Source organism: Oxyura jamaicensis, chromosome 3 (assembly GCF_011077185.1).
Source record: "Oxyura jamaicensis isolate SHBP4307 breed ruddy duck chromosome 3, BPBGC_Ojam_1.0, whole genome shotgun sequence".
NCBI classification, from domain to species: Eukaryota; Metazoa; Chordata; class Aves; order Anseriformes; family Anatidae; genus Oxyura; species Oxyura jamaicensis.
The window spans coordinates 96,023,250-96,036,768 of NC_048895.1; the positions used below are offsets into that span (position 1 = coordinate 96,023,250).

The 13,519-nt window shown below is 34.7% G+C and overlaps 1 protein-coding gene across 2 annotated transcripts in view; it reads left to right on the forward strand.

The window, feature by feature from the left end:
- Positions 1 to 13,519, forward strand: part of CSMD1 (CUB and Sushi multiple domains 1) — a 1,151,643-nt gene that overhangs the window by 1,040,703 nt on the left and 97,421 nt on the right. For both annotated transcript variants that reach the window (XM_035319885.1, XM_035319886.1), the window contains exons 47-48: positions 4,258 to 4,446; positions 8,620 to 8,766. In XM_035319885.1, the coding sequence (XP_035175776.1) occupies positions 4,258 to 4,446; positions 8,620 to 8,766 (336 nt within the window). The remainder of the gene's footprint in view (positions 1 to 4,257; positions 4,447 to 8,619; positions 8,767 to 13,519) is intronic.

Below are 13,519 nucleotides of genomic sequence, written 5' to 3' on the forward strand. Positions count from 1 at the left end.
TGTTTGGAAAACACTCTCAGATATAGGGTCTGATTCTTGGGTGGTCCTGTGTGGAGACACGAGTTGGACTCAGTGACCTTGTGGGTCCCTTCCAGCTCAGGATATTCTATGATTCTATGAGAAAATCTCATCCTATTATCATAAAAGTAACTTTCACAGCGGGTACATCTTCTGGCAAATGTTAAACTTTCTTTTTTCCCTTCCTGCAATCACTGTTCTTAGTTTTAGCACACTATTTCTCATGTTTTTATAGTTCTAATACTTTAAAACTGGTAAGATAATATGTTTTTTTAAAATAATGGGTTAGCTTATTGATGGAACTTTGTGTATTTGGGGACCAATTACATTAAAAGTTCTAATCATTTACATCACAACAAGACCTGTGTTCAGAAGGTTTAAAATAAGAATGACCAAAATATTTCACAACTAAGGTTAGGTTGGAACGTTGCAGCCTGCACTTCCTACCAAGTAATGACAGGAAAAGAAACAATTGATAAAAACAGATATACTGGATCAGACCAGAAATCCATATATGCCATGTGCCATCTCTGGCACTGGCCAATGATGATATAGCAAAGAGCATAAGATCACTGCAAGTATGAAGTAAATTAAAGCCTCCAGTAAACTTTAGCTAAGCCACTCACTTCTTTGCATTGTGAATCCTGTAGGTATCTATTTCTTCAATGGCTTTATTCAATCCCACTTTGAAATAATGCAAGAGTTTTAAATACACATTTTTTTGTGGATTTAAATTATGTAATTATAAATTATGTAACACATGAAAATATTTCTTCTTTTGTCTGTCTTGAACCTTTTACACCTGTTGTTTCCACTTGATGTCTTGTAGTTCTTCTAGTGGAAAAAACAGTAATGAGTTGTCCTCTATTCACAATATTTATGGCATTATTCTACAGACCAGAATATATTTCATATGTTTAATAATTTTTGTCACCCTCCTCATCCCATCCTCCTCACCTTTTCCAATTCTACTTTATTTCTTTTGAGGTGATGGAGTACAGAACTGCATTTATACATTACTATCTAATCCTAATAGACTTTGAAAAATTGCTACTTGCCATGTAATTTGCCTTGTTTTTCAAACTAATTTTCTGACTGTCTTCTTGTATTCCTGCATTTTACCAACTGTAGTTTGTGATTGTTTATATTATCCGTATTTGGATCAGCTTCATATTTTTGAAAGATGTCAGAAAACTTTTAATTCTCCTGAGTTGTGCTGTGTATACACTATGTTGAGGTAGACATATACATTTATGTGATAGAGAGCCAAATTCTAGAATGCTTTATACAAGACAAGTCTGCTGACATATTTAACAGGCAAGAAAAATCAGTCTCCATGACCACTTCATCATTCTGAATTAATGATCTCCAGATCATTAAGTTTTAAGAATGATGTGTTTTCTGCCCTCTTTTCATTTGCACAAATATATTTAGCTTTACCTGTTTTTATATTTTTTTTTTGCATCCAAGTGCTTTGTTAGTAATCATCTTTGTAATGTGTGTAGGGTTAGAGCAGAAAAAACACATGCTGCTCTTCCAAAATTTTTACTTACTTAACCAAAATAGATAGTGAAACATGACAAGTTCACATACAGTTGTTGAACTGACATTGTAAAATGTGGTAAAATGGCAAATCGGTCTCCCTTCTCTACTGAAGAGGCAAGGCAACATTCTGCAGGTAAGAATTGGTGCTGATACAGTACAAAGTCCTTAATGAGAAAGGCACTTCTGCAGAAATTCCCTCTGTCTCTCCCCACTTCTCTCTCCTCCCCATCCCTGCCTTTTGTTTTTATTTTTGTGGGTGTTGTGACTGTCATTTGTACCTTCTGATTTTACTTCACATTTTCACTATATGTGGGATTTTTCAAATACACTGGATACATGTTCTTTATTCACTTTTTTATGTCCTTAAACCAGTTCTACCCAGCTCTCAAGGTTGCATTCCTTTGGTGATCAGTAGTCGAACATTTGTAATTTGTGTTTATACCTGCGGAGCTTATGCTGCCATCCTATCCTTATATTCTCTTTCTATAACTTTCATTACTTTTTTAATTGCTGTTATGGAAGGGTAGAGATGTAAATTAAAGCATGATTAGCACTGCACAGCAAGAAACACTCAGTTATCGGTCACAAAAATTCACATAAAACAGCTACTTGATTCAGTATAAGGTAGATATCTCTAATCTGACTGATGAAAATACTTAAATTAGAGAGGTAATACTATTGTCTTCGCATGGTAATGATAGTTATGAATAAAAAGTGAAACCATAGGTGGAGAAATAAATAGTATTAGAGGTAGGTCAAGAAGCTTAGTCATGCCTTTATCAAAACAACCAAATCAAATTTCTCCTAAAGTCAGGTTAGATAATCTGTTTCTTGGTATATCATGAGAGTGTTATGCTTTCTTGCAGAAGGACTTTTCTCACTGCCCCATCACACTCAATTACATGTCATTGTGTAACGTAAAGATCTCTGTTATTTGCTTTTGTTTTTCTGTAAGCCTCATCGGTATGTATGAATTCAAGCAAACTAACAAGAGTATTATGAATTGATATGTGCAATTATATGATTAAATATGAATGTTAGAGATGATGAATGTTGCTTATGTCCTCCAATATGCCTGAGCAGATTTTGTTTGTTTGTTTTTTTGACTGTTTTTGCTATTATCATGCCAAACCATTTTACAATAGGTACTTAAAAAAATCACAGGATGGACTTACAAATAATAAGTAATTTCTGGGGCTGAAGTGTTTAAATCAACGTTTGTTTTCACCTGTTGTAAGTGTAACATAAAGAACAGAGCACTGGAGTTTATTTTTATTCCACTGATAAGTATTGATTGATAATACTATTGGAAAATGGACATGTCCTTTGTATTACAGATCAAGGTGAAACAGTCTCACTGTTTCAGTATCTCACTGTCTCAATTTTATGTCTTTGACCATATGAATCTTATAAATGTTCAAGTCTAGCTTCCACCCTACTGATTAAGTCATGTAATCAGCAACTAAGGTATGCACAGGGAAAGCTGGTGAGTAGTCTGTGATAGTGGAGAAAGTGAGCCAGCAATGGCTGCCCAAGTAAGCATTACTGATTTGCCACATCACCCAGCTATGCATCCAGCCCACTAAACTGTAAAGGAGCAATATACTGTCTCTCATGCCCCTGAGTAACTGCCGAAATGTCCCTCTCGTTATTAGGTACTGTCATATATCTCTTGTGAATGGTTGAGGTTGGAAAGGACCTCTTGTCCAGTCCTGTTTTCCAAAAGTTTACAGCAAAATTCTTGGCTACACCTAAACTAAAATTTAATCTCCAAGTCTGAAGTCTGTAAAAGACCAACTAAGGGAAACAGTCTGCTTTCTGATGTTTGTTTCTGATAGTTATCTTGTTGTTGTTGTTGTTGTTCTTTGGTTTTGGTTTGTTTTTCCCCTGGACTAAGTCTATTCCCATGTCTATTCCTGTGAACATTTTTTTCTCTCTTTTTATGTTACTCAGCTTTCCAAAATCCTTCATTTTACACAATTATTTGGATACTTTGCCAGACAATTTCCAGAAATTAATATATAGATGTAGATATATTTGTGAATCTTACACAAAAATATAGAGAAAATGTGTCAGACCTCAACAGCAAACAAACATAAAGATGTCCATCCTGCATGACAGGCAAAATATTAAAGAAAAAGTGGCCAACAAAAGATTATTTTAATCAAAACCAGTATTTAGAATTTAAAATTTTCAACAGTTTAGTATAATATACAGCTATTTAGTATAGTCATATGCAGAGATCATATACACCTTTGAATACAAGGCGAAATATAATAATAAAAATAATAGATAACTAATAAATATAAATATATAAATAAGTAATAAGTGTTACTGGGACTTTTACCTTACATATGGGAATGATCACACCGGTGTATACAGACTTCTTAACTGTAAACTCTTTGGGCTGTGACTCTTTGGTCATGTTTCTGGATGAATGTTTTACTAAGATTGATGTTCAGTTTCATAAATGCAAAGTTTATAAAGCTGATTCTTTCTGTTTATACTGACAGGAACTTTATAGTTCATTCCATCTAGAATGTGATTTTAACATGTTTTAATTTGGAAACTGAAGCTGAAGTATTTATATATCTCTAAAAAATATTATAATTATTATTTTTATTATTTTTTTTTTAATGAAAGTATTTTGTTTCATTGCTATTCTCATTTTTCTTCTTATTGTATCCTTTCTAGCACAATGTCCAGCAAATGAAATTCGTACAGAATCGTCAGGAGTGATCCTCAGTCCAGGCTACCCAGGCACATATCCCAACTCTCAGACTTGTTCTTGGACTATAAAGGTTGATACAGGATATAACATCTCCATCTTTGTAGAAATGTTTCAAAGTGAAAAGCAGTTTGATGAGCTGGAGGTGTTTGATGGTAAGAAAGATCCAAATTCTATCTTGCCAAGCAAGAACAGATATAAAGTCAAATGGGTCTTGATTTCCAACTGTTGGTTTCATAACGCAGCAATACATACAAAATCTAGTCCAGTATTTGTATTACTTTTGCCTTAAATGTAAGTCTGTTAGTTAATGAAAGTTTTTTATAGATGCAGTCAAGAGGCTGTTTAATTTTGTTTGGTATTGTTAGAGGAGGAGCAATAAGCAGCTTTCCTATTAAAGCCAACATCATGCAGTTTTTATGTACCCTGGGAAATGAATGAAGGTGTCTGAAAGCAGAAGTTAACACGCTGTTTTGTAATGGATTGTTTCTGGGAGATAAATACTTGTGGGGTATAATTCCATTTGTCCAATTTCATAAAATTATTTGAGTCCAAATACTCAATTTGAGTCCAAATACCCACTCTACTTTCTCCATAGCATAGCAGAACCACTGCTGGATCTTGTTTGAATATATCCATATTAAAGGATTTGGCCATCTGTTTTAGGACAAAGAGTAGAGAAATAACAAAACCTCAATTTCTAGAATGTAGAAGCATTTCTTACTTCATAGCAGTAACCTCTCAAAGGGCCCTGTTAAATTAACAGCCTATTCTTATTTTTCTGCTGAATTATGAGCTTATTGCCACTTGTTCTGTTCTCATTGATTGATTGTCCCTGATTGTTCTTTAATATGTTTTTATTCATTTGGAGACTGTTATCACATCCTCCCTCATTAACCAAGTTATATGATAACTGTGATAGAACTGATTAATATTCACCATGTAAGTTTCATAACATGAAAAATATTAAATGCTCATATGTTTTGAAGTATCTTTCTCTGTATTCTCACTAAGTAGCAGGCTTTTAGTGTCTAAAATTATTGTTAAAATGGTTTCACTTTTTGATAACAGTATTTGGAAAAAAATACAATATTTTTCATTCTTTTAAAAATACTGGTTCATTAGTTTTGTTTTGTTTTTCCTTCGTAATGTATTTGTTGGTCTGTGTCAGGTTAGTGGAGAAAATAGTCTGAAAAATCTCTCTTTTCCACCGCTCTATTTTGTATTTAACATCCAGGCAAAGTGTAGTATGCAAGTATGTCTGTGAACTTTCTAGTGATCTGATCACTTTGTTTTCTTTTGAATAAGACTTCTTAGATTGCTTAATGCTCCTGACACATATTTTTGTTTTCCTTCTTACACATTTAAATGTAATGAAATCAGATTATCAATAATAGATCTGAGAGAAGAATTATCACAGTTCCTACATTTTTAAACATTGTCATTTCATGACATAGAACCACATTCTTACAAATTCATCTCTAGCACAGCTTCACAAGTCATTTTTTCTACCACCTACCAGCAAACTTAAATGAGAACGATAATGGCATATTTATAACCTCTCAGTGCACTGCCATGTAGAGATTCCTGAGCTAGCTCTCAACAAGTTGATATTTAAATATAGCACGTTGCAGTGCCTTGCAGAGATACTTGTTTGTGTCCCTGTGGCCACATTAACAATGTGCTTTGCTAGGCTAATTAGTTCTACATCTCAGCGTGATGAGCTAGTTGGGGCAGAAGGCAATGCTGATGTGGCTATACTGTTTCTAGTTATGGATATAACTCAGACTAGCTCATTCAGAGCTGGCTTAGGTATTTCTCTATATTGTTAAATTTTGCAGATCATATCCCAGAACCTCATGTGGTCCAAAATAGCATAGCTTCATTTAACTTACTATAACCGGTCTATCTACACCAGGTAAAGATCTGTCCTCAAATTTCACATAGAAATGATATAAAGATCAGCAAGAAAACTTTTAGAGAAACAATATTTGCTGAAGTATGGGCTTCTGATGACCTTATAAAAATAGTGACTATGCTTAACTCACCACATTGAAAATTATGGTGCTTCTGCAGCTGAATGATGATCAGGATAGACATCCCATTACTGAAGCCACCCTGGTCAGCTGAGAGCAAGAAGCACATTAGCCATTCTCTTTCTCCATCATCAGTCAGAGCCCTAAGCTATCCCATCTATATTCTAAAGCAAAGAAGCCATTTATGTACCATGAATATAATTGTTAAAGGCTCTTGAACTTGAAAACACTGTATTCAGTCTGCTACTACTGAATAGCATTTGTTTAATACAGCAAATATTTTTTTTCCCCCCAAAGAAGCCAACATAATTCTGTCATTGCAATAAGACAGCAATGCCAACTTTTACCTAACATTCAGGAAAACATTATACAACAGGTCAGCACCCTAGAAGTTTAGTATATTTTTCCCTTTATAGACAAATTCTGAAATAATAATAATAATAAAAAAAAAAAAACTCAAGAATACCTACGTCTTGCTACTGACTTTTCTGAGTATTAGCTGAAGAGCTGCCTGCTTTGGTAACATCCAGAAGCTGTAACTCAACTTCAGGAAAAATTAAGACTCATTTCTCTGATCTCCCAATGGCTAAAAAATGTGGTGTGCCTACTTAGGATGTGGTGCTGCAATCTAATTTCACCATCACTAGTAAGGAAATATTATCTCCTCTTTATATGTAGTAGATCTTTATTTATAATTGTACTCTTGCAGCCCTTTATCTGATAATTTCTAAACTGTAACAGTACTTTATGAATTGACTAAATAGTATTAAACACATTTTACAATGCCCAGGATGAAGCAAGAGAAACTAAATGGATTGTCATGTTATAAATCATTATTTCAAGCAAAAATAGGAATTGACTTCAGCAGCCCTCATTGTCTATCTTACATGGTAATCCTTAGACACTAACTCTCACAAAAACCACAAAGAAGCCACAAAGTATTTTGATGAGGGCAACCTGTGCCTAAAGCTATGTTTAATTGTTCTTATTTTACCTTATTTACAATTTATTTATTAATATTTATTTAATGATAGTGTTTTCGTTATGGTGACTGAAATGCAGTTCTAAAGTACTGGGATGTTGTCTAAATTTTTATTTCCGTGGCTTCCTTTTGTACCTGAAGCATCCCAGAAAAACAAACTTTTTTTTTTTTTTTTTTTTTTTTTTTTTTTTTACTGGACTGGAAGGGGAGAATGTTGACAGCAATTGTATTTAATTTTTAGGTCTCCTTGGAATCAGTTTTATTTTTGTGCTTCCATGCAGCATAAGAAGAACTGATCAGGCTGCAGCTGGTCAAACTCAGCAAAAATGAATGAAACACCCTCTTTATTTGAAATGTCTGCTGTGACCAAGATAATGTTAGTTGAACTTGGCTTTCCAAAACTTGAAAGACACAGAGTAAACGGCATAGTGAACATATGAAAGGGAGGAGTTCAGCAGTAGAAAAGATAACCTTTATATTGAGGAAAAGGATGTCATTTCATGTTTTTGAAAGCATTCAGTAGGAGACTGCCTTGATTTATTGATTTTTTTTCCCCTTTCATTATATGGTGTTGTGTTACATTATCTGCTCCCAAATCATTATTTGTTCTTCTAGAGGTTTATTGTGATAAAGATATCAGTCTAGTGGCAGGACACACATACTTTTCAACATCCTATATTCACCATAAGTTAATATTTTTTAACACTGAAATTATACTGTAATAATATTTTAAGAGAACTGAGTCCTAATATGTATGTATTGTGAAGTCATAGCACTTGTATACAATGTATTCCACATTGCAATTGTGGTGATTTCATATGTGACAGGTATTATTTAGGTAATACGTTCACTATGTAATATGGTGGTGCTTTAAATTCTACTAGCGGCGCAATGTCAAGAAATGTATAAATTTGCTTCCACTCACTAGTTGAAAAGGAACTTAAATAAATACTAGATTAAAAAAAAAAAAAGAAAGGACAAGGAGCTGAAATGTGACCTACTACAGAGTAATTTCTGTAAATATATATACATATAAGGTTTCTGGTGATTTTTCAATATTTATGGCAAAAACACTCATTGTTTTATATGTCAGATTGTTTGTACCTGGGTTTCTTATGCTGTTCTCCCATGAAAACCTAAAACTGAACAGACGGTTTAAATAGAGATCTGTTAATTATTTTAATGGCAAAAATATGCCATGCTATTATTCCCTTATAAATTTACATTCACAGCTCAGTTAAATTGTGGAAAGGATTGCTTAAACTGCTAGTACTTTAAAACTTTAACGTTTTCTTTATTCATCTCTGAAGGTTCTTCAGGGCAAAGCCCTTTATTGGTTGCTTTAAGTGGAAATCATACTGGACAAATGAACTTTACAAGCAAAATGAATCAGCTGTATCTTCGCTGGTCAACTGATCATGCAACCAGTAAGAAAGGATTCAAGATCCGTTACTCAGGTAACTATTAATTATCAAATATTCATTATCAAATTCAGACTTGTAATATAATGTCTGTTTCTCTGATTATAATACTTTATTATGATGTATATTTTGATGATGCATAATCATCCTGTTGTAAATTCAACACGAGTGCAGAACTTGAACTCTCTATTTTCTCTGAATTTGCCGAAGATCTCCGGAATAATATTTCCCCTATGAATATTTTCCTCTGCAACCTGCTATCTTGTTTTATCCAACCTGCAGCAAGGCCTTTGAATTTAATGGGAGTGATAACCCTCAGATTCACACAGAAGTACTCAAGAGTCAGAATATCTGACGCAAAAATGATATGCAGTACTCCAACTGCAATTTATCACACAATTTTCAGACTTACAGTTTCCTTAAATTTCAATTAATTTCACAACTCTTACTACTATGCTTGTCATGTACAAATAAATGGAAAAAAAAGAAAAAACAGGAAAAAAAGTCCTTCACTGCTTGAACAGGCAGCATATGAATCTGGTATTGCAGTGATATGAAAATATGTAAATAGTCTGTCTAAATAATGTCCTTGTTAAAATTGTATCTCTTACTAAGAACAAAACAACAAAAATCAGTTACCAATATTGCAATACTGGATTATACTCTACATGTAGAGATATTGGTTCTTACTCTGCTTGCAGCCTCTTTAACATGTTGTCACACATACGCTTTCAGACACAATGCTCCTAAGAGACTTGGCTTAAGGATCACTTACATTTTGTGAATAGAGAGGTGATAATTACTCTGTCTGTTGTTAACATTTGCTTTTTCTGTGTTTGGACTTGATTAACAACGTGTGAATGTATGAGTGTTAATTTTGGCTGCAAAAAAATTGTCAGTATATATTAAGTAGAAAAAAGAATACTGAGGATATTTTAGAAGAATGTTTTACCAAGCATCATATATATCTCATTTAGGCATGGTAAACAGATGCTAAGTGGCATAACATTTAGGGAGATGATTTGCACTGAGCTTTCTCCTTTCCTGTACCATCCATACATTTGCTGCCTAATCTCTGGAAAATTTCTTATGCTACTGAAAGAGAAGATAAGGGTTAAATTCAAGTACTCAGAACAATAATGTAATTATGGTTTGAGAGCTATGAGCAGTTAGTAAATGGTCAGAAAAAAAAAAAAAAAGAAAAAAAGAAAAAAAAAGACGTGTTAGTGATAGCATTATCTCCATCTTTCAAGCAGTATTTGGACTATTACCAAAGAAACTAAAACTGGAAGATGTGGAAAGGTATGTCGTTTTCTATCACACTGGAGATTGATTCAGTTAGCTTTTCATAAGGAAAGGCCAATTGCAGGACTTAAGAGATGAATTGAAAGTTTGGGAAAATGAACAAAGAATTTGTCACAAGATAACTGTCAGATAGGTGAAAGTGAAAGGAGTGGGCCTTCTATCTTGAATTTGCAGTGAGGAAGCAACATCAGGGTTGCAAGAATAGAGATCATGTAGAGAATTTATTTGGTAAATACCAAATTATTTAGGTGACTGATTTTTGAGGAATAAGAAATTATTTTACACCTTTGCATATACACAAAGGCTTTTTCCTAGGCTCAGTTCATCAGTTGTTACAGCACTAGCAGCAGCTAATAATACTATTTGGAAGCTCGAGAGAGATATGTAATCCTTATGGCTATGTTTTAGGAACAAACAACTGTTTTGCTTTTTCTGCCTCACTATCAGCCAGCGCCTGTATTTTCCTCTAAACTTCTCTATGTTTTACATGAGATTCAATGGAAATAATCAACATGAAAGAGGAATAACAGTGAGCGGCAGCATAAACAATTGGATTTGAATCTTAATGAGGGAAGGCAACATCATGAGAGTAGGAAAAATACAAGATCCCCAAAAGGTTATTGATACCATGGCAGCTGTGACTGAGCCAGCAGGCTTCCTCATAATGAAGAACCTATTGAAATGAATTACTGCCCTCCCACAACCCTCCCCTTCTTCTCCAGCTATGCCTGTGCACAAATTTTGCAAATTGTAGTGTTGTTACAAATAGATTTCATTTGTAGATAAAAATTTTCTTCATTTTTAAAAAACTGCTAGAAGTGCTAGAATACTATTTTTCCTTTAGCATACAACCTTACATGTTGAAGCTATTTGTCTAAAGTTACATGCATGTTTTCTATCTTGTGGTTTCTTTTTTTTTTTTTTTTTTTTTCCTAAATATTAGTATGAAAGAGCTAAGGCATTATAGCAGAGAGACATTCTTTTAAGGGTTTTGACACATTGTGGAGGCACTAGCACAACCTTCGTCTAAATAATACTTTTCCTAATTGCACTAACTCAGAGATACAAAATGATCTCTTTCCTAATCTAATGAGTATCTATATAGTATAATAAGAGAGAATTTTTTATTCTGGTGCTTGAACTTGACTGTCTGGTGCACTGTTGTTCCACCAAAACTTCTGTTCCCTACAGATGGATCTATGGATGCAGAAAGAGGAACTTGCTGAACCCAGGCTAGGAAACTCACTCAATAAGAGATGAATCTGTGCAATTGCTGTGACAGATACCTGTGTAACCTTTGGCTTTGTTTTTCTTCAAAAGTTTATAACTCCTATATAGGAGTTATCGTCCCTCGATCGTCCCTACTTAAACAAGCTAGCACAAACAATGTAAATAAGAGAGGTTTTTTTTTTTTTTTTTTTTTTATGTTGTGATAAAAGGAATAAAAGTGCACTACAGCTGTAATTCCTATACTTCTGCACAGTACTTGCACACCTGCCAGAGACATAGAATGGCAGCCTGACCCTGTTTTGTTGTTTAGTGGAGTATTGCTCTCCTTTTTGATTCTGTACATTTTTAAGTGAAAAGCAATATATGGAATGGATGGTCCATTAATTAAGGAACTCTTATAGTAATCAAAAGAGGTTTGTTCCGTTTTCATGTGTGACCTAATCATTTAAGCCTATGTCTGATTTCTTATCTATAAAGTGAAAACGTCTAAAATGACGAGGATAGTAAACCTCTGCCTTGTTGGATATTTAAACATAACAGCACTAAAGCAAGATCCCTTGTTAATACAATGATGAAGACAAATTTTCAGAAGGGAAAGTTAGAAGGAAACAGTCGTGTAAGCTGTGACTTTTATCTGTCAACAAAAAAATCTAGGATATAAGCTAAAGAAAGACAACAGGGGACTTGAGGGAAGGTTTTTTGTTTATTTATAATTTCAAATATTGGACAGTATTTAACTGTTTATAAGTCTGTTCTTGGTACAAGTTATTGAACTAATGATCAAAGATGCTGGTGGGAAATTAAGTCTGTCACGAAAATAAATTTTTGGGTTGATGTCATATTATTAACTACAAGACTGAGGTTTACAAAATCATCTCAGGGGGCATCCAATTTCAACAAATTTTTATTTGGAATTCAGATTTTTTTAAATTAGCCTCCCTGAGTCAAAGTGCCTCAGTTTTGAAAAATCTCAGCAGAAATGTTTAAATGTTCCAGCTCTTCAGAGAGTATGTTTTGTGAAAGGAAGAATATGGTCCTGCAGATTCAGAATCAGTTTTTATCTGTGCTGCTGTCTACACACCAGCTGAGTAGTGATGTGTGATTTAGCCAGGCAGTTATTTCCCTGTTGGTCTTCAGTTACAAGTGACAAATGGACGTTGTGATTATAAGTGAGCTATAAATATTTTGTATGTTGCCTTGCAAAAAAAAACATTGCTGTTTAAGAGGCCTTGAAAGAATGGGTATGCTATGTCATTTGGAAAAGTAAATTAAATTTGTAAATGTAAAGCTACTTCAAGTCAATGGAGCAGCTACTCTGTAGTTTATCACTTTCTGTGGTAAAAAGTAAATAAAATTGTCATTCCTAGATGAGGGCAATTCTATGTCACTGCACCTGTATCAGCAAAGCCTGAACAGATCTAGAACAGATCCTCTCTCAGAAACTGGCTGTGAGGGAAAACAGCTTTTTATCCTAGTGGTCCTTGACTCAAGGCTGCAATATTTTATGAATACTCTGTAGAGATTCCTGCTTAAGCCCAGAATTTTAACGCAGCTGATAGTGGTTGTACATTTCAGTCTGACATTTTTCAAGCAATTGGTCACCCTTCATATCTTTGGGTATTTTTTATTTATTACTTTGTGTGTGGTTCTTTAGTTAGCGTGTCAGTTCCTGTTTCTAGAAGCATAGAATCATAGAATCACTAAGGTTGGAAAAGACCTCCAAGATCATCTGGTCCAACCATTGCCCTACTACCAATGTCACCCACTAAACCATGTCCATATACACCAGGGGACATGTTTTTCTTAAACACCCTCAGGGATGGTGACACCACCACTTCCCTGGGCAACTCGTTCCAATGCCTAACCACTCATTCTAAGAAATGTCTCCTAATTTCCAACCTAAACATCCCCTGGCACAACTTGAGGCCATTCCCTCTTGTCCTGTCACTAGTTATGGGCGAGAAGAGGCCGACCCCCAGTTCCCTCAGCCACTCCTCACAGGACTTGTGTTCCAGGCCCTTCACCAGCTTCATAGCCCTTCTCTAGACACATTCCTCAATGTCCTTTTTTGTAGTGAGGGGCCCATAACTGAACACAGTACTCAAGGTGCGGCCTCATCAGAGCAGAGTGGAGGGGAAGGATCACCCCCCGGTCCACTGGCTACACTATTCCTGACACAATCCAAGATGCCATTGGCCTTCTTGGCCACCTGGGCACACCGCCGGGCTCATGTTCAGGGAAGCATCAATCAGCA